Source organism: Heterodontus francisci, chromosome 9, assembly GCF_036365525.1.
Source record: "Heterodontus francisci isolate sHetFra1 chromosome 9, sHetFra1.hap1, whole genome shotgun sequence".
Classification (NCBI taxonomy): Eukaryota; Metazoa; Chordata; class Chondrichthyes; order Heterodontiformes; family Heterodontidae; genus Heterodontus; species Heterodontus francisci.
The window spans coordinates 82,128,203-82,149,455 of NC_090379.1; the positions used below are offsets into that span (position 1 = coordinate 82,128,203).

The window sequence follows — 21,253 nt, forward strand, 5'->3', positions numbered from 1 at the left end:
TGACAGAAGAGACCGAAGGAAGACAAAAGTTTCAGGGGAAGAAAATCAAAGAATGCAAAAAGGAGTCCGAGACCTTGAGCCAAAGCGAGACACATGCAGATAAAGGACTGAATTTAATGTGGCCATTAAAAGCAGGAATTATGCCATCGGGGGGGGGGGGGGGGGGGAACCAGAGAATCGTGTCAGAACCGTCCTCCTGGAAATCCACATTCGTGGCATTGTTTCCGGATTAAGTCAGAGGCGACATTGCTGCCCTGATGCCATGGGAATCTCATTTAAATTGTTGAACTGGTGATTGTAATGAACTTGCATCTAATCCACCTCAATTTCATTATGGACTTGTGCCTTCTGGTTCACAGCCATTAAGAGCTGGCAGTGCCAAGGCGAGAATCATCAGTGTTGCAAAGGGGAGGCAGCTGCAAACAGTGCTGCATAGAGGACAGGGTTTGTGGAGGCCATTGGTAGACTGTGTTGCTGTGTGCACTGCAAGGGTCTTGGGGTCTCTGACAGGGGTTTCTGGGTCTCGGGATCTGATGGGGTTACGGGTCTCAATATGCTCTCAGGTGGTGGGATGGGGGGGCTGGGGGTGTTTGGGTTTGGGTTTGGGTGGCTGTACTGGGTAACCAAACAGTTGAGTGAAATGTTTGGTCGCCCATACTGCAGGATGAGGGTTGGCTATCTGCAAGGATGGGCACTGAGGGCCATCAGGGAGTCTGCTGGGAGAAGTGTCAAAAGCTCCATTGGCAGAACAGGTTCTTCTCTGCATCGACAGCAATCTGAAGACCCACTGGTCTCCTGGCATGGGTCTTTTTGGACCCCCATGGCATAATAGGAACATAGGAAATAGGAGCAGGAGTAGGCCATTTGGCCCCTCGTGCCCCCTCCACCATTCAACTAAATCATGGCTGATCTACCTCAATGCCATTTTCCCGCACTATCCTCATATCCCTTGATATTTTCACTATCTAGAAATTTATCGATCTCTGTCTTGAATATACTCAATGACAGTGTCAACTGCCCTCTGAGGTAGAGAATTCCAAAGATTCACCACCTTCTGAATGAAGAGATTCCTCCTCATCTCAGTCTTAAATGGCTTATCTCATACTCTGAGACTGTGTCCCCTGGTTCTAGACCTTCCCAGTCAGGGGAAATATCCTTCCTGCATCTCTTTCGAGCCCTGTAAGAATTTTGTATGCTTCAATGGGATCACCTCTCAGTCTTCAAAACTCTAGAGAATACAGGCCGAGTCTTCTCAATTTCTCCTCATAAGACAATCCCGCCATCCCAAGGCTCAGTCTGGTGAACCTTTGTTGCACTCACTCTATGGCAAGTAAAATCCTTTGTTAGGTAAGGAGACCAAAACTACACAATGCTCCAGATGGAGTCTCACCAAGGTTCTATACAATTGCATCAAGACTTCTTCGCTCCTGGACTGAAATCCTCTTGCAATAAAAGCCAACATACCATTTGCCTTCGTAATTGCTTGTTGCACCTGCATGTTAGCTTTCAGTGACTTATGAACAAGGAGACCCAGGCCCCTTTAGACATCAAAGCTTCCAAGTCTCTCACCATTTAAGAAATGCTCTGCAGTTCAGTTTTTCCTACCAAAGTGGATAACTTCATATTTTGCACACTATATTCCATCTGCCTTGTTCTTGCCCACTCACATAGCCTGTCTAAATCCCTTGAAGCCTCTTTGCGACATCTCCGATAGAGGGAGGGGCAGAAGGTTGCTACGCCTGCCTGTGAAGTTCCACGATGAGAGCAACAGCAACCAGCCATGCCAAGAAGGGCCCACCAAAGTGCAGCAGACTCGGATCAGCAACCTCCAAATGTCTGAGTGGCACTGTCAGCGAAGACTACAGCTCTCCGAGGAGGCTATCGCCAACTTATGCGCCCTGCTGCAGGACGAGTTGGGATCTATTGGATTTTGGGGTCACCCTATGCCTGTGGCCCTGAAGATCACAGTCACATTTCACTTTTATGCATCTGGATCTTTTCAAGGATCCACTGGGGACATGTGTGGGGTCTCACAGGCAGCAACGAACGCTGCATCAAGGAGGTGACCAATGTTCCATTCAAGAAGGCTGTGATTATTTTCGCTACCGCGTCAAACCTGACAGTCCAATCGAGAGGGCCATTGAATTCTGAGCCATCGCTGGATTCCCCCAGACGCAAGGTGTGATAGACTGCACACATGGCACTTAAGGCTCCCATGGACCAGCTAGCCACCTTCATCATCAAGAAAGGGTCCATTCAATCACCATTTAACTGGTCTGCGACCACCAAAAACATTTCCTGCAGGTGTGTGCCCGCTTCCCGGCAAGTAGCCGCGGCCCCTACATACTTCAACAGGCCTAGGTGCCACTGCTTTTCAGACCCACTGCTCTCCTTCAGGGATGGATTCTTGGGGACAAAGGCCACCCGAAGACTTGGCTGCAGATGCCTGTGAGGAACCCTCGCAATGCAGCAGAGGAGAGGTATGACACTTGCCACGGCTCCACCTGAGCAGCCATCGAGCAGGCCATTGGACTACTGAAGATGAGATTCCGTTGCCTCGATTGATCCAGTGGAGCCCTGCAGTATGTGCCAGCAAGGGTTTCGTCTTGCCATCACCTTGGTGGAACAAAGGAGGTTGTTGATCCTCTTGCAGTACTGAACCCATGTCCGAGGGTTGACCCCCACGGCTGCTAATCTCATCAGCGATCTCTGTCCAGGCTTCCTTGGTCATTTGGGAGGACCTCCCGCCTTTCCCTTGCATCCTGGAGGAGAATCTTGAGGGACACCCAATGTTTTCCTTCTGCCATAGTCGCTGCAGGCTTGGGTATCACACATTAGACTATCGGGCAGCAAATGGCACACTTGCAGACACTCTTTTAAAGTAGACAGGAGTCAATGCAGGGCTGGCAGACCTTTAAGTATGGCGCCTGGACCTTCTCCGGGACCATCTGAAGCTGTATTCAGCGTCTCACCTACTGCCCTTGCCGCATGATTGGGTGGAACACACACCTCCAGTATGTAAAACGGCCACCCGCCACATGATCGCAGTGGGGCAGCCATCTGTGTGACAATCGGGAATGGCGGCGGGATGACTAAATTCAGTCCAAAGTGAGTAACTGAAAGCTATCAAAGAGTGGAATAGCCAAAATTATAATGGATGTCGAACAGAAATAGATACATAAAGGTTAGCCACTCTTATTTTTACTTTCTGTCTGAAATACTATAGTATTTGAACAATGCGTCCAGACTAGAGAAGTGCAACAGGATAGTTGCAGAACCTGGGTTGTAAATTCTGATAGAAATCTTACACACCTGAGTTTGTTTTTATTGGAGAAAAGAGGGTTGAGTGAGACACAATCAAATCTTTAAAATGCTGAGCAGCATAAATGATATAAATGTCGGTAAGCTTATTTGACTTTACTAAGGGTCACTTGTTTAAATTAACAATCCTGAAGTGAGCTTAGAAGAAACTTTTTCTCCCTTACAGAGTAATGGATATTTATGTATGGAATAGATCTGCAGAAAAAGCAGTTAATGCTGTATCAATTTAACTCCTTCAAAAAAGGAGCTGACAAACTGTGTGGTGCAGAGTTGGAATTGAAGCCTATAGAGATAGGCATAGATTGAGATAATCAAGTGCTCTACAACTTACATGGTTCCTCTACTACTGTGATAGGGGAGGCAGCGATTGTCTTTTGTCTGGTCAGTGTGACAGCAAAACTTGAATAGTAAGGCCATGGAGATGGCGAAGTCTTTTGGACTTTTGCTTGATTACTTTTGGATATCAAGTACTGTGGATGCAGAACCTTCCCTCAGGGCATGAATTTGTTGGAGTTCATTTATTCAGTTAAATTATACATGACGTGTGGACAGAGCAACATTCTTGGGTTGGGCAGCTGTTCCTCATTCTATGTGTTCTTAAATTAAAATAATGCTGATTATAATCTATGTAAGTCTGATTAACAAATTATTCATTCCTCGTTTGCTTATCAACTGTGGTGTAAAATTATTTTAGCTTTCCTTTACAGAAGTATATTTAAGCCAGTTTCTATAGCTAAAAAGGATAAATGGTAGAATACCTGGGAGCGAAATGGCATTTGCAGAAGGACCTGTAATGCGAGTGCTTTGTAGAAAACAAACGAGTGGAAAGCTACTTCACGCAGGATGTAAACCTTATAAAGCAGATGGGTTTCTCCGGTAATATCTAATATTGGCTTGTCTAATTTACCCTGGAATGTTGGGAAAACACATACTTTAAGAAGGAGGAATACTCTACTTAAAGCTGAGTTTTTTTTTATAGCCATTGAAGGTCACGTGATTCATTGGATTGAAAGCAAGGCCTCATTTGGAGATGAATATAGCCACCAGTGCTACTTACAGGACCAGTTCTGGAGCTACTGGAACAGGTACCGTCCTTGGTTACATAACATTTTTGTGCATCTTATATTTGACGTGATTTGCTGCATCAAAAACACGCATGTTGACATCTACGTAGTAGGAGTAAGAGGGTGGGGGAATAATACTGGATTTCAGTTCCTGGTTCTTTTAAGACTTTTTCGTCCTGAGCTCTATGACTTTACATGTCTTAAGGAGTTCTGCTATTACCATCAATGCTGTTTATATTACCTTTTGGAATGAGAAAGAAACCTCTTTTCTCTTAATAACTCCATGCTAATTATAATTTTGAAGGCTCAAGTACTGCTTTGAATTTTAATTCAAAATATTTTATAAATCCCTGGCCTCTAAATTGACATCTATAGTAGAAGAACTATGACTAATAAAAACTCGTGTCACCAAGGTCTTCCATTGGAGCTTAGGTTTGCATTGTCCAAACTTTTCTAGGAAAATGATTAAAGAGAGGCTCAGAGGTGATTAAATTTAGAGGAGTGCCACAATGCTTTTTTCATAATTTCAGGAGCGTGGCACTGTCGGAAAAAATGTTCAAAGCAAAGTACTTGCTTCCTCCCTTGGAAAACTATGTGGGACAATAGAAGATCCTTTCAACTATGGGAGCTAGATTTGAATCCAGCCGAGTCCAAGGGGCTGCAATTCATGACTTCTGCCAACTTTACGGGTTCCACATAAAATGAACTAGGGGAGATTTACCCCAATTTTAAGTGGACATTAGTTCACAGCATAGAAGTGTCCATACCTCCATAAGACATTAAGTTGGTATTCTCTGTCAGAAAGGCCATTAGAATTATTGTGGGAAACAGAAAAAATTGTGACACAGTAAGGATGCAGTTCAAAATTATTTTGGCAAAAGAGGAACTTCAGTCTGTATTTGGCTGTGTTCTATCCCTGTGCATGCATGAATTTGCATTTGGTGAAAAAAATGGAAGCAAGCTCCACTACCAAGCATTGAAATGCCTCACCACTATGAATAAAAATATATAGCTCTAAACAAAGTACTGCACCCTGTTAACTTAAGCATGGATAGATTTGAAATAGAGTTTTTTTTCCAGTTAGGGCACCTCTATATAGGATTTGAATCTAAAATTGTTCTCTTTCCTGAGCCTTTAGCTTCCATTAAATAATGCAGCAGTTCTGTGAGCATTAATGCTAAGTAAGAGGGTGAGTAAGTCATGTTATCTGGCCACCAATTATCATATAACATCTTGGATGGAACAGCTCTCAGCCAACCACATCAAAGAAGTATCTGGTTAAAATTCTTCATTTCATCTGGTAAAGACAATCTAATGCTATATTTTGGTCAAGCACCACTCCATCTAAAGGGGATAACCTTTCTTCTTGGACGCCATGTCTTGTAACTGCTGTCTTGTTTAAATTAAGCACCAAAAAGCTTAATGAGTCTGTTTGTAAATATAACAGAGTAAAATCTGACACTAAATAAAGAATGGGATCCACAATGCTTCAAGCTGGTAGGGTGTAGTATCTAAAGTAAAATTCAAGGCCACTGCATGAAAATCTAGCACATAGGATACATTAGTTCCAAACACGTTGTACTTGGTGATACCTAGAAGGCCTGCTGTATACTTTTACCAAGTATAACTGTTTAAGATTGATTGTAAAGTCCAGAACACAACTCTGCTTGAAGTGTACCTGTTTTGTCTTCTATCCTAAATAGACAAATTCTTCTTCATTAAATGGTGCAGAGTTATCAACCTTATATGGAGGTTACTGAATTAATAATGAAGGTTGAATTCTTTCCTTTTAGGTCATTCTGTGTTGTTTTCCACAAGCCAAGCTACCTTCTCTTGTATCCACTATAAGTTTGTCAGTTGCTAACATTGATTTTGTTTTTGTGTTTTCTACACAAGAACTGTTGCTCTCTAATTTTTTTATAATTCAATTTTCTTCTCTCTGGTTTCGTTATAATTATAACCTGCTGAGAAAGTGGCGGGTTTGCTCCCAAGCTGTGCAAATGTTACTTTAATCTGGTGGTCAGGAAGAACTTGAGAATAGTTCTTAAATGATTAGACTATGATGAGGGACAATGGGAGCTCAATTTGTTCTTGTTATGCCATAAATACAACTTTTGGAGGAAGACTAATCCAAAAATTGAAAATGTCCATGGAATGGTTGCAAAGATATTTTTGTCTACTGCCAGGAGAAGCTAAATTTAATTACAGGTGATGCTACCTTAAATCTAGTGCATAATTTGCACAAATGTTTTTATTATTTGCAAATCATGGGGGAGGGTAACTTTTGCATTTGAGAAATTTGTCTCGTGCCACCTGGCATAAAATTTGCAAGTAGGTGACCTGTATATCAATTGTAACAGATTACTGTTCAATGCAGTGAACACAAACTTGATAAAGCACTGTAAAAGAAAGCAGTCAAATTCTTGATTCACAGTAAAAGGAAGGATAAAAGCAGCATGGTATTTAGAAAAATGGTCTGGGTTGATCGTAAGCATGACCCTAGATGACAAAATGAGCCTGATAGTTTTTTTATCACTACGTTTTTATGTCCATGATCTGCTTCTTTGCTTAAATGCCTGCAGCACGTGGCCAAAAAGAATAGAAGGTAACCCATGTTATGGGGTGTGAAAGAGGGGAGAAAAGCATTTTGGCAGGAAAAACTCAAACAGGGACAAGTGTCCTTATTGAGTTCTCCAACAGACTTTACCCATGGTATATAGACAAATAATGTTTTTGATAAATGAGTATTGTTATCGTCTTCTAACTCTAAGGATTGTGACAGTTGTTGCACAGATTGACAAACTATTGCTTTAAATAAAATGTAATAGTTTAAATTTATGCAAAGATACATGGTTCTCAGAGCTGCTCAAGCAATTATTTTTTGAGATGATTCTTTGATAGGTGCTGTGTGATTTGTTAAAATAATTTCCTTTGTGTATTTCTAACATGGTCATTATTTTCCTTCTTCCCTCCACTCCCTCTCCAAAATAAATAGCTTTCCTGTCATTCTCAGATCCTCAATTATGTCTTCCAAATTTTGGGTCTGATTGAAACAGATATTAGGCATTAGAACTATAAACTTGACAACCTTTCATGATTATCACAAAGCACTGTGGACTTATTTGATTTGCCAGAAAAAAATAGGATTTCCTAATAGATCTTGCAAAAGTTTGCTAACAAGTAAATAGTCCTATCAGCAAATCAGTACTTGAAAGAATTTACAGAATGTTTACTATCAGAAATAGTAGCAAAGTAACAGGAAATTATTTTTATTTTAATAACTTTAACAAGTGTTAAATAATTCATGATGCCACCATTCTCATGATTATTTGACCAGTTTTTTTAATATGAAGGGAACTTGGTCTTAAATAATTATCACCCAAAACCATTAAACTACAGGATGACATCACCTTATGCTGGTGGTCAGTGTGTTGTATTGCAACAAATGGAACTGATTTATTTTTATTGAGCCGTGTATGGTTTGCTTAAAAGTTAACATTTTCTTACGCTAACACGTTTAAGTTAGCACCACTGTAATGCCACTAACAGCTCTGTGTAAAAATCCTGAATTTTTGTGTTGGTTCCTTGAATAAATTCCTCTCCCCAATTTTCTTTATTCTTTTTGAATAAGGATTCGCCAGTCTGGTGTTTGGTGGAGTACATAGTATATTACAAATTACTACACAGATTCTGGTTCCTGAATAGTAATACAATTTCTAAAATTAAGTACAACAGTTTAGCAACGTGTTTAAATCTGTGTGATTGCATGCCCATTCCCAGTGGAAGCAATGCTATTTTTCAGTTCACTCTAAAGTCATTTACCGAGTCCTAAAAGGACGACTAGTTTTTTAAAAAAAACTTTGTTTTACTTTCAGAGTTAATAGTCAGTGTTAACCGTCCTTTTAAAAAGTTGTTAATCTTGAAATGTTCCAGAGAGCTGAAAAATTCTTCCATTTTAGTTAATAAGACAGTTATAAAATTATTTTGGCACCAAAACCAAAATGTTATACTACCCTTAATTTCACAGAGTTAGTGGCAAGATACATTTATTGCACTATTAACAGTAGACAAGCTACAAATTTTCTTTTATGCTAATGTGAGAAGTGGCACCCCTGAAGGTTGGAAGTGATTTCACTAAATGCATACTATGGTTAGAAATGTAGAAGTGGAGCCAACTTAATTAAGGCAACTTTTGATGTTTTATTTTAAGTTGGCACAGATTTAAATATGCCGAATGAAAGGTTTTTAGAATATCACATACCTATATAGATGTGGTAACTTTATGGAAAGTTGGAATAGCAGTATTTTGCATTTGTGGTTTGGCACACACACTCGGGAAAGTTGAGAGTGTCAAACTGCTTGGAAAACTGCTCATGCATGCCCAGTCTCTGTTGGCTTTATCGGCACTCCATACATGAAGAAATGAAAGGTCATTCTTCTTCCTGTAGTGCGGATGGTTTGTTGACATGTTTTGACACACTGGTGTAATGCTGGCAGGGTCTGACCTTAGATCAGCACCATGGGACTGTAGGTCAGTCCAAGGCTGCATTATTGGCAGGCAGGGTGAAAAAAACCAATTGCAGTACTATTAATTTTCAATCGGAATTGGTGAATGCATGATAAATGTTCAGTCAGCATTAGAAGAAGTATAGACACACATTTTAAAGATGTCTTTTCTTAAGAATGTTTCTGTTGCCTGCAATTATGCAGCAGGAAATAGTTGGATGATGTGATAAACATTCCAAGGCCATGAGGTTATTCCTATTATTTGTCATTATAGTATTCATTTCTGCTTAAGCTTTGCCTCCAGTTTTTAGAGTCAAAAGCACGGGAATAAGACCAAATTTCAAATGCTTACCCATCGTATGTCAGATTGCTACAGTCTCTTGGGGTTGGCTTGAAGTCCAGTTGAGGGAGGTGCATTGTGTTATTGTGAGCTAAAAGGGGTGCCAGGTAGCAAGAGTGCATATAATTCTCACAATAAATTTGTGGAGGGTTTTTGCAATAAAATGCATTGGTTGTGTAAAAAATATTTAATGATTAAAATATTAAATATGGAAAACTGCTGTCATGCATTAGAAACTGCTTGCTTATTAGGTGCCAAACTGGAATAATTAATAATATGCTGTTAATTTTATCTGGCTCAAAGAAATAATCGATTGAATTATGTTGAATCAGAGTACCTTTTTTAAAATGTCATTATTTTCTCTCTGGCCTGTTTAGATATGTGGAAATATAATATTATTAGATTTATTTAATTAATTTAAATATGAGTAGTGACAAATATTAGGCTTGCTTAACCAGATAGAGATCCTTTATATATCCAAAAAAAGGTTTGATCTTTACTCTGTCCAGTATCAAATTGGTGACATTACGGTAAGAATTAAGTCTGTTTGGTTTTGCTTGTTTCCCATTCTGCTAGTATTTGACTGTGGTCTTCCTGTTATAATGTAGTCCCGTTTAGTTAAAACTGTCACATGGTACAGAAAACGCCTTCAGCGTCCATCAGCATTACTGCAAGGCTTCAGGTCTAATTTTCATGTTATTTTTCATTCAGATTAGACAAGCGTCTGAGTTTCTGTACTATAGGAGCTGACAGCATAGATCCTGTTGAGTTTGCCAAAGGCCTGGTCACAGACACTCTGCTATGTCAAAGAATGTAAACCTCCAGACCTTGCGATTCAGACCTATATGTAATTTTTAATTGACATTTACATCTGACATTTTGAATGCATTCTTCATTGTTGAAATCACATTTCTTCAGGAACAGTTAAAGACTGCTCCTTGGGGCTTGCTACACTGCATCATTTCATATAGACATGATGTCAGGTTAACTTCTGGAAGTAAAAGATGACATAATCCTTTTCTCTTGATTGGACAGATATTATTTGCTTTAATATTTAGAACCCTGAGGCTGAAATGTGCATGACTATTCTGAGAGCATAAAATGTTGACAATATTGTTCAAAGTTTTTGGGAACCACTGTAAATATTCATTATTGTACTAAACCTTGAGCCCATCAACTTACTAAAATGCATAAAATGAATCATGGAACTCTCTTCCTGTCTTCCCACTCCAGCTTTGAACAATGGTCACGTGAGCAAAGCTTATCATCTGGGAGCACTGCTCCCTTATTTTAGTTATATTACTATTAGCATTGGATTCTGAGTTACCACATCTCCAACCTCCTTTTCCTTTCCAAAGTCCTTGAACGTGTTGTCATCTTCCAAATCCGTGCCCACCTTCCCTGCAACTCCATGTTTGAGCCCTTCCAATCAAGTTTCCGCTCTTGCCACAGCACTGATACCTTTCTCAAAGTCCATGTCGTTATTAATGACATCCTCTGTAACTGTGACCATGGTGAACTACTTCTCCACAAGCTTTTCGATCTGTCTACAACTTTTGATACGGTTGACCACACCATCCTCCTCCAACACCATTATCCATCTCTTTAGGCCTGCCCTCACCTGGACCCATTCCTATCTATCCAGTGGTAGCCAGAAAATCAGCTGCAATGGCTTCTCTTCCCGCTCACACACCATTACTTCTGGAAACCTCCAACGATCCATCCATGGCCCCCTCTTATTTCTCATCTACATGTTGCCTGTCAGTGACATCATCTGAAAACACAATGTCAGGTTCCACATATATGCTGATGATACTCATCTGTGCCTCACCTCCTCTCCCTCACTCCACTTCTGATTTACCACACTGCTTCTCCAACTTCCAGTATTGGATAAGTAGAAATTTCCTCCAACTAAATATTGGGAAGACTGAACCCATTGCCTTCGGTCACCGCCACAAACTCCATTCCCTGAAGATTTGTTAATACGTAACCCTATTGACAAATTTAGTTGATTACAACTATTTTTAAAGGTTCTATTTGTATGTAATAATGCTGTACCTCAACGCTGTGATTATACAATGTAAATGTTTCTGACATCACATAGTAACCATTTTGTTCAGTGTCCTTAGAAAAAAAAATCTTTCAGAGAAAACTGCTATTTCATAAGCCATCATAACATGACCACTACTTTGAGAAATAATTCACATCCTACATCACAGTATGTAGTGTATAAATAGCTGCAGGACGAACTTGTGCGACAAATGTTCTGCTGGATTTTTCTAAATCTGATGCATGTAAAGAAATGTGAGGATGGGCTTGTGGCTTCAAATATAAATGTAATCATCTGCAAAACAAAAACGCAAAGTTAGAGGGTCAAATAAAATTATTAATATTGGTATGTGATTTATTGAAAGACGATTTTCTTACTTATCTATGCTCCTTTTTAATATCGATCTGGAAGCCCAACACCTTCCATTTCTGCACATGATAGGATTAATTGGTTGTTTTTAATTATCAGATAACTGTAAATTAGAAATGTTGTTCGTGTTTGCTCAGTGTAAAAAAACTTCATTTTCTTAATGCTACAACACAATTCCCTCTCAGCATTCATCATTGAAACAATAGTTTGGCAAATTGGTAACCTCATAATAAAAAGAATTCGGTGGAGTGATGGGTAATGAAGCTTTGCTTGTGAAGACAGCACAAAAATGCTATCGGGTCCATTGCATGAATATTATGGCAAGGGAATCAGTGAACTTTCTCAGCCATCAATCTTTTTTTGTTTCCTTTTTCACACCCAAATATTTTGATACATGTTCTGCTAATTGAGTTATCTATCTTAGTAACTATCAGAGTTGCATAAAAATTGTCTTCGCATGCAGCTGAATTTTAAGTGTATTAATAGGCATCCCATGGATTTTCACAAGAGATAATCTCCCTGTTTTCTTTATTGCTATTGTTCTTTCCATACTGTCAAATGGAGTACATTATTGTGTCCAGTGGCCATTTGATTATCTTTTTTGGCCTGAGATTACTCTGTCATCATCTATCAGTACGCTTTGATGTTGCCCTGAAAATTTCTTCCTTTGTTTTGGGTAACAAATATGCCTTTATCCAAGAACGAATGCTTCAGATCCTAGTATTTACATCTCAATTGTCAAATTATTACTGCACAGCTCCTTTGATATGTTGCATTCTTATTCAAATAAAAAACCTGTGAATTCCTTATGGGTTGCATGTCAAAAAATGTCAAGGGAAAGAGATCTGAGGACTAATGCTATAGGGAGATGTTTCCTATGCAACAATTTTTGAATATGCAGCTTCTGTGATAAAGAGGTTATCAGCTGCAGTAGTGTCTGTGCTGACCTTCCTACGTCTCTTGTCTGTGTGTCAGCTCAGGTTTCATTACTAAGTTTTGATGTCTAGTTAGACCTTATCAAAACTAATGCCATCTGAAGTACTAGACTTACAGTATTCACATGAGTAAGATCAAGATCTCCATGGCATATTGAATATTATGAAGACTGGCTGCTGTTTTATACTGCAAAAAGTAAATTTGTTGAACAATTTTGAAGGCTGGAGATAGGAATTAGAGAAGGGTTTGGCAGCACTGTTGTGTTTATATCTGTTTCGAACTATTTGAGAATATGAAGTTCTAACCACCTTGAAGCAGTCAGTTGCTGTCCAGAGTTAATCAGCTGCGGAATTTGTAAACTGCACATGTGTCAAAGTTGAAAATGTTAGCAGTCAAATAGAAGCTTGAAAAGGTTATATCTGATAAAAGCCGTCAGCAGTTGACTGAAGTGATTTATGGGAATGTAATGGCACAAAATGCCTCATTTATCACTCATATGTGGGTAGGTTAAGGTTTCTAATGTCGTATGTTATAATCATTGACCACTTGGAATTGTCAAAATGGTTCAGCATTGACCTTCTTACTTCTCATTTCAAATTGTTCTTGCTTGGGAATGGTAATTTTCACAGAGATTATATTACCCTAGCAATTTTTGTATGCTTTCATTTAAAGCCATTCACAGTTAAAAGTTTTAAACAGCCCATCATTGATGAATTTAAAGCATCATTGACTATCGCTATTGAAAAATGTAAATGAATTCTAAATGTTTCTGATTTAATTTAATGGTATTAGCTACAAGCTATTTTTTCATAAGAAATCATTCCAACAGTGTTTATCTTGTTATTTGGTACTTTGATTTTCTCAAGAAAATTATAGTGCTCTGTAAATATTTCGGGTATTTGTAATTGAGTTTTACTGAAGGTATATTGTTGTTTGGACCAGAATATATTTTCTTTCGAGTTCATATGGACATATTGAGATTTTTGCTAATGAGATCCTTAAAATTCAGTTCTATCTAGTAAATAAATATAGCAGAAAATCAAAAGCAAAAACCTACAGCAACAAAAATAATCTGTGGATAATAGTGTGTGCCTATACATAAAAAAAATGTCAGATGTACAGTCTGACCCAAATTATTCGCAAAGAAAAAATCACCAGTTAACCATTAAAGAATGCATTAGGTGTTAATGTGAAATTAGGCTTTTCCACTTCTTTCTGTAGGACGGTGAACAAGACAAGTACATATTAAAAATTTGATTTAGTGGGCTGACTTTTACCAGCCCTTTGGGGACAGGCTGGGAGGTGGAAAGGCTGGCAGACATCTTCCTGCTGCCATGCCATTTTGCCAGTGGTGGAAAGATGGCAGACGAATTGCCCACACAAAGCCCAATTGAGCCACTTAAGTGGCAAATTAATGGCCACCTCCTGCCTCCACGGGCATTTTGCCAGAAGCTGCGGGGCATGCTGTGGCGTGGGGAGACCATCCGGTGTAACCTGGTGGCCGGAGACGAGGGGGTGTGGGCCTCCTTTTGGGCACTCTTTGGCCCACAGAAGGGAACCCACCCCCAACCCGGCAGCAAGGACTGCCCTCACAGCAGTGCGCCACTTGTCCACCAAGATCTCCCCCGCCCCCCCCTTCTCCCCCCTCCAAACCAACTGCCAAGCTCCAGCTACCCCAAACCCCATTTATCACCCTTCAAGGCGCACAACATAAATGCGCCCTCATTCTCCAGGTTCAGTCCCAGCCATGGCCACTGTTAGCGGTGGTGCTGCTGAGGCCCTATGATTGGGCCAGCAGCTCTTGGGGGCAGGCTGCGGTCCTTAACAGGGTCAGCACTTAATTTGCTGCCGCCAGCAGAATGCGGCCAGGGTCCCGCCACCCACTGAGTGGAGTGTCCCCTTACCCCCCCCCCACCCCCCGCTTTCAGCCCTGGTGTTGGGACTGCTGCCTTCGCCGAAAAAATTTGAACACTTTACTATTAAATAGGCATGCATATACAATTTTGGTTTCAGAGCAAAAGGGAAGTATGTGGAGGATAGACTTTGTAATCTCAAAACCTTTTGCTTGTATACACTTTCTGAACCAGAGAATGTTACCTTCAAAATTGTTGAGGTTGCTGTCATAGCCTTTACTTGAACTTCTGCTGCAAGAGCTAAATTAAGATCAAGATTTCCACTTCCAAGTGATACAGACGCACCAAAAAAATCTGTTCAAATGTCAGACATTTCTTCATGTTATATTTCTATATAACAACAGAAATGTAAAGATTAGGACCTTGCTTTGATAAATGTTTGCAGTTATGAAGTGCCAAAAAGATTGTTTTGCTCTGATCTAGTGCACACAAATGTGGAATTATTATCACCTGGGGGATAGTGAACTTAACTATTTTAAATAAAATGCCTGCAAATTCAAATCAATTTTGTCTCTTCATGTTCTGAAAAATATTTTCGGCATTCAAAATAACAGGTCAATAAAGAAAATGTTGTAGTTTCCATTTGATTGCCACAGAATAGAAGCAAAATAGTGAAGAAAACCGTAAAATGACATTAGAATCATTGGAAAGCATTCTGCAAATGAGGTGCAAGAGGCAAAATTGGAAATCTGTTCTTTTATTAACATGTTTACATATAGTGCACAATAGAAATCTTACCTGATCAGGTTTGAACAAACTCAAAACTATTTTTATATTTTTGATTTTGGTGCATAAATGTCTCTGCAATCATTAAAATCTTAAATTTGATTTGTACTATATAATTATAATTAATAAGACAATCACAAAGAGTTGACCTACTTTGGTCTAAGTAGAATCCTCTATTCAGCAATTGAATCTGGTGGTAGGATTAAAATATTCCATCACATCATCTCACTGCATCACACCATCGTGTAGTCAATTGGATTTTGCCACACTTCCAAACCATCTTATTTCATCACATCAAAATATTACCTGTATAGGTGACTTCACTTTAGATATTGCACACAACTATCGTGATTTATCTACCATGACAGACTTTCTTACTTCCAGATACTGTGCATTGTATTCACATCATTCAGTCAATAAAATTACCCAAGCCTACTAAATTAAGCCCAGTTCCACCTCCTTCCTGTCCAAAGGAAGGTTGAACAGGTTGCCACCTCACAAATTCATGCCTATCTTTCCTGCAACTGCATATTTGAATCTCCCCAACAGTTTTCTGTCACTGCCGCAGCACTGAAAGTGGTGCATTATCCCTTCTCAACCTCTCTGCAGCCTTTGGTACAGTTTATTTCATCATCCTTCTCCAATGCCTTTCCTCCATTGTTCAACACAGCAGGATTGCCTTCATTTGGTTGCACTCTTACCTACCCAATCATAACCAGAGCATCTCTTTTCTTCCTGATCCCACAGTGTTCGCTCCCGAGTCCCCCAAGGCATGTTTCCTTGGCTGCCTCCTTACCCTCATCTGCATGCTTTATTTTGGCAATATCACCCACAGACATGTGGTCAGCTTCTAAATGTAAGCTGACAGTATCTAGCTCTACCTCTCCACTAACTCTCTTGACCCCTCCACTGCCTCTGTGTTATCAGACTGCTTGGCCGGTATCTAATCTTGGATAAGTCGCAATTTACTCCAGTTAAACATTGGCACAGTGGCGCAGTGGTTAGCACCGCAGCCTCACAGCTCCAGGGACCCGGGTTCAATTCCGGGTACTGCCTGTGTGGAGTTTGCAAGTTCTCCCTGTGTCTGCGTGGGTTTTCTCCGGGTGCTCCGGTTTCCTCCCACAAGCCAAAAGACTTGCAGGTTGATAGGTAAATTGGCCATTATAAATTGTCACTAGTATAGGTAGGTGGTAGGGAAATATAAGGACAGGTGGGGTTGTTTGGTAGGAATATGGGATTAGTGTAGGATTAGTATAAATGGGTGGTTGATGTTCGGCACAGACTCGGTGGGCCGAAGGGCCTGTTTCAGTGCTGTATCTCTAATCATAATCATAATCACAAATCCTGTACCCCTGCAATGGATTCCTTCCCTCTCCTCGGCATTGTTTCAGGTTGATCCAGTCTGTTTGCAATCTTGGCATTCTAGTTGTCTCCAAACTGAGTTTCCAAACCTACATACTCTCCATCGCTTGCCTCTGCCCCCTACCTCATCCATGGCTTTGCCACCTACAGATTTGATTGTTCCAACACAGATGTGGCTGGCATCCCATTCCCCATTCTTTGTAAACTTCAGCTCATTCAAAGTTCTGCAGCCACAGCCTATCCCACACCAAACCCCACTCATCTATTGCCCATGATCTTGCTGACCCACATTTCTCCCAGCCCCCACAGCTTCAAATTTAAAATTCCCATCACCATGTTTAATCTCTTTATGACCTTGCCCCTTCCTATCTCTAAGTTCCTCAAGTCATACAAACCCTCCCCCATCCAATTCTCTGTTCCTTTGGCTCTGGCCTTTTGTGCATCCCTCCCATGCCTTCAGCCATCTAGGCCTCAGACTCCTCAATTCCCTTCCTACATTTTTCCACTTCTCCACTTTTTACTTTAAGACCTTCCTTACAACCCATGTCTTTAACCAAGCTTTTTCGTCACCCCCTCATTGTGACATTGCAGTGATGGTACCAGTTGAGTTAATGTGCATCTATCTAATACATCATTTATATGAAAAAACTTGTAAAAAAGCAGTCTGTAATATTGCCTAAGCTGTTACTGCTGTAAAATCTGCCCCATTTGTATTTGAGACTGGATTCCACATTATTGGAACAATATTCAACAACTACACGTCAGTCACTTGAAAGTTGCACTTCATGACTTCTTGTTTTGTCCAACTGACTTTCACAAATATTTGGAAGAGGTATGAAGATCAGTGAACGAGAATTTGGTATCAGCCTAAATGGTCAGAATGAGCTTTTTAGCCTGCCAGTGGCTTGAAGGCAACATTTATATTGCAGCAAGGTTCCACCTAGTGAAGATCCCTTTAGGTGAGTTTTGGTGCTGCACAACGACATTTAAGTTGTACATACAGAGAAGTGAGGGTACAAATTGCCACAGTGTGGAGGCCTCCCACGAGTGCAAGCGATCAGATGGCTTGCATCCTCCATGTGAAAAATATTTGTGAACAGGAAGGGATTCCATTCCCCAAATGTCCTGTGAGTGTACCTTGACAGACAACACGTTATTTTTGGCTGCTGGTTCCTGGCAGTAGTCATGATGCCTATATCTTGCAGTAGTCCTTAATCTGAGTGGCAGAGAGGAGGTATTATCAAGTCAGAGACCAACTGTTTGAGAACAAGAGATATCCCTTAGGGACAAGGAGTATCTCCTCACCACTTAGCTCATGTTTCCTATCAGGAACCCAGGAACAGATGCTGAGGAGTTTTCCATGAGCCACACCTCCACCAGAACTCAACTGGCTGCCTGAAGCCAACAAGGGTAGTGGTTGGTCAACGGTGTGATGTCATTCTGAAAGAGGATAGCATGTGCCTGTCATTTGTTGCCATTGGCACTCTCATAGGGCTAAATCTCAGCACTCACCCTATTCTGCACGAGAATAGAGTGCAAGAGTGACGTGACGCTCTCCAGGCCCGTAGAAAGATTTTTCTTTTCATCTGACTTTAGCGCTTTTCATGACCACAGGACATCCCAAAGTGTTTTACAGCCACTCATTTGAAATGTAGTCACTGATGTAATGTTGGAAACATGGTAGTCTGTCTGCACACGACAAGCTCCTACAAACAGGAATGAGATAAATTAACAGATATTATATGCTTTTTTAATTGGTAAGGGATAAATATTGGCCAGGATACCATTGGGAGTTCCTCTGCGCTACTTCAAAAGAGAGCCATGGGATCTTTTTTGTCCAGGTAGGGCCTCGGTTTAACGACTCATCTGAAAGCTGGCACTGCCAACAGTGCAGCTTCCCACAGTACTGCACTGGAGTGTCAGACTTGATTATGTGCCCAAGTCCCCAGAGTGGGACTTGACTTCACAACCTTCTCACTCAGGTAGGGGTGCTACTGCGATCCAGCTGACACGCTTTCCTTCAGACTTTAAAAGCCAGAGGAGCTGTTGGAATCCAGAACTAAGAGAGGCAGCAGTCTGAGTCCCGTCGAAGCTGTCAGAGCTGCCACCAGCAATCCCTTTCGCTGACCCTGTAAAGTACCCAGGATGCCATTCTTTGAGTTAGTAGTTGCTAAGTTTAGATCAAGTGAAGCTTCTAAAGGGCTGTCCTCCTCTGCCTCTGCTGCCACTGGATCCATTTCAGCTCCTAGACCCGAAAGAAAAGAGAGAGAGGCATGGGTCAGGATTTAATGGCAGCTCAAAGCAGCAGCACTTTGTCATGCATAGTGTATCAGCGTGAGATTTCAGTCAGAAGGAAAAGAGGGCAAGATGGTCAGTAATGCTGCAGGATGAATCCTCCAGCCTCACCAGTCTCTATACTGACACGTGCCATGTCCATGACGATACGTAGATGGATAATCACCCTTCTCCTGTCTTTGCCTCCATCCTTGTGTTGCGTGCTAGTATGTCCTGCAAGAAAGAAGGTGGTTTGTTGGTGGTAATCTAATGAGCTGTTTTGAGGGTGTGCATGTCAAGATCGAATCATGTGACGTATGTGTAAAAGATAGTACAAATGTGAAAAAATGAGGTAATAGGACAGTTGCAGGTGCTGCATGTTGCAGTGGCAGCAAAAGGAGCTGGAGTAAAGTGTGCTGCAGTAATTAAAGGCAAGCAATGAGAAGCAGGAGAGGGAAAGGTTGTGATGGTTAGGGGGCTACAGTTAGTGCAGGACTAAGCAGTGAAAAGTGAGAGGTATGAACTAGCACTAACTTATCAACCCTCATCAGGTCAGTAAACTTTTTCTTGAATTGCAGCTACATCCTTGGTGAAATGCTTTTGGCACTGACCTGTTTTCCCACACTGATGTGCATTTCGCGTGTACATCTTCCTCCTGCTGGCTGGAAAGAGGACACCTCTCCTCTTGCCAACCTCCTTCATCAACACCTCCAAAGCAGTGTCCAAGACACTGGCCCTTCCAGCTTCTCTGCTGCCTGCCATGTATACAGTTCTCTAATTGTGGCTCATTGCAGCCACGATGCACCTTCCTTTTATGAGGTGCAGAGACTGCCTTTAAATGGTGTGGGGGGCATCTAAGATTCCTGACCCACTCCGTCCCTCAAATAGGTGAGCTTCCAGTGAACAGTGTGAGTAGCGCTGCATCCTCCCTATTCTAAGCAAATGAAACAAGGGAACCAATTTTGTGTGTTCCCTACACCCAGGTGATCAAGTACAGCTGCCAATTTTGCACCCAATAATGGGGCAATGCCAGTTTTTCACCCTGAATTTCTTTCGGCTGAACCATGATGAATGGCCACATGGACAGATGATCCCATTAGACTCTGCCCTGCTCCCAAACCAATCCAAGCAGAAAAATGAAGTTATTTTTTTCTTCAGATTGCTGCCAGTGCAGTTTTTCTCAGGTCCATGGTGGGTTATGAATGAAAACAAAGCATAAACATCTTCATTAATGTTTGGGAAGGTTGTGTACTTCTATTTACTATACACTTTCCGGGTACACAATCCACAAAATAGCTGAAGTAAAGCACCAGACAATGCATGCAATTGCTTCACACCAACACTTTACGTAATATAGCATCCATTGAGAATAGAAGATATTTCTCAGAGGTAGCAAATATTAAAGTTATTATTAAAATTATTGCTAAGGCCCTGGTGAAAATTATTACTGTTCACCATCAGCAATTTTTCCTTACAGCTATAGATAGATATTGAAGGTGAAGCGAAGGGTAACAGTTTATAGAGTTGATCCTAAGATTATTTTGCTTTTCTCGCATGGATGCTTATTGTAGATATTGCACTATTCAAGGAATCTTTTATATCTTTAGTATTCTTGGGCAGCATTTAGATTTCAAACTGGTTTTGAATGTAGGAGTTGGGGAAAGAAATAGGATGTGAGGACACTTTCAGTAAGATGCATGTCAAAATCAGGCAATTCAGGCTATATATCTGGCTGGAATGTCACTGAGTGTAGCTGAGAAATTCTTATTACTTTAGTTAGGCAGCAAATCACCGCACACGTGAACCCATGCATCATTGTTTCTCACTGCAAGAAAAAAGTGCAAATTTCATGACTAGTTTTTCATTCTGGTAACTGAAGAATTAACTTACAGTGTTGTTTTTTTGTCAGCTTTTAGAAATTTATGACGTTCAGTGCATAGTGTTCTGATTGTTCAGTGGTGACTTTCCACTTGATGAAGTGATCAACAGTATTTATCATTGCTGGATTCTGTCTGGAAGTGACTAATGTAGTATGACTTTGCTATCTGGATGGGTTATGAATTGAATCTTACCCAGATAAAAGAAACAACACAATTTTTTTAAAAAAGTATGGTGGTTAAAAAAAACAGTAAAAATTAAGTGTGTGTCCTGCAATACTTGTGCTTTAGGGAAAGTTTTTAATGCCTCATTATGTTGAGGAGGTTGAAGATTGAATATTTTGAACTGCAGTGAAATATCAATATTTTTCTGGTACATTTAGTGAAGATGTCTCTAAATATGACTACTTACTTAAATCTTTATTGCGTTGACTCTAAATAATTTGTTGGGTAACGTTTGACGGATGTCAGCATATTAATCAAATATAGAGAATTGTGGAATATGAGTTGTCGCT

General features: G+C 40.5%; 1 protein-coding gene across 3 annotated transcripts in view; it reads left to right on the forward strand.

Annotated features, from left to right (window-relative positions):
- Positions 1-21,253, forward strand: part of cdin1 (CDAN1 interacting nuclease 1) — a 142,389-nt gene that overhangs the window by 81,124 nt on the left and 40,012 nt on the right. For all 3 annotated transcript variants that reach the window (XM_068039389.1, XM_068039388.1, XM_068039390.1), the window contains one exon: positions 4,301-4,406. In XM_068039389.1, coding sequence (XP_067895490.1) covers positions 4,301-4,406 — 106 coding nt within the window. The remainder of the gene's footprint in view (positions 1-4,300; positions 4,407-21,253) is intronic.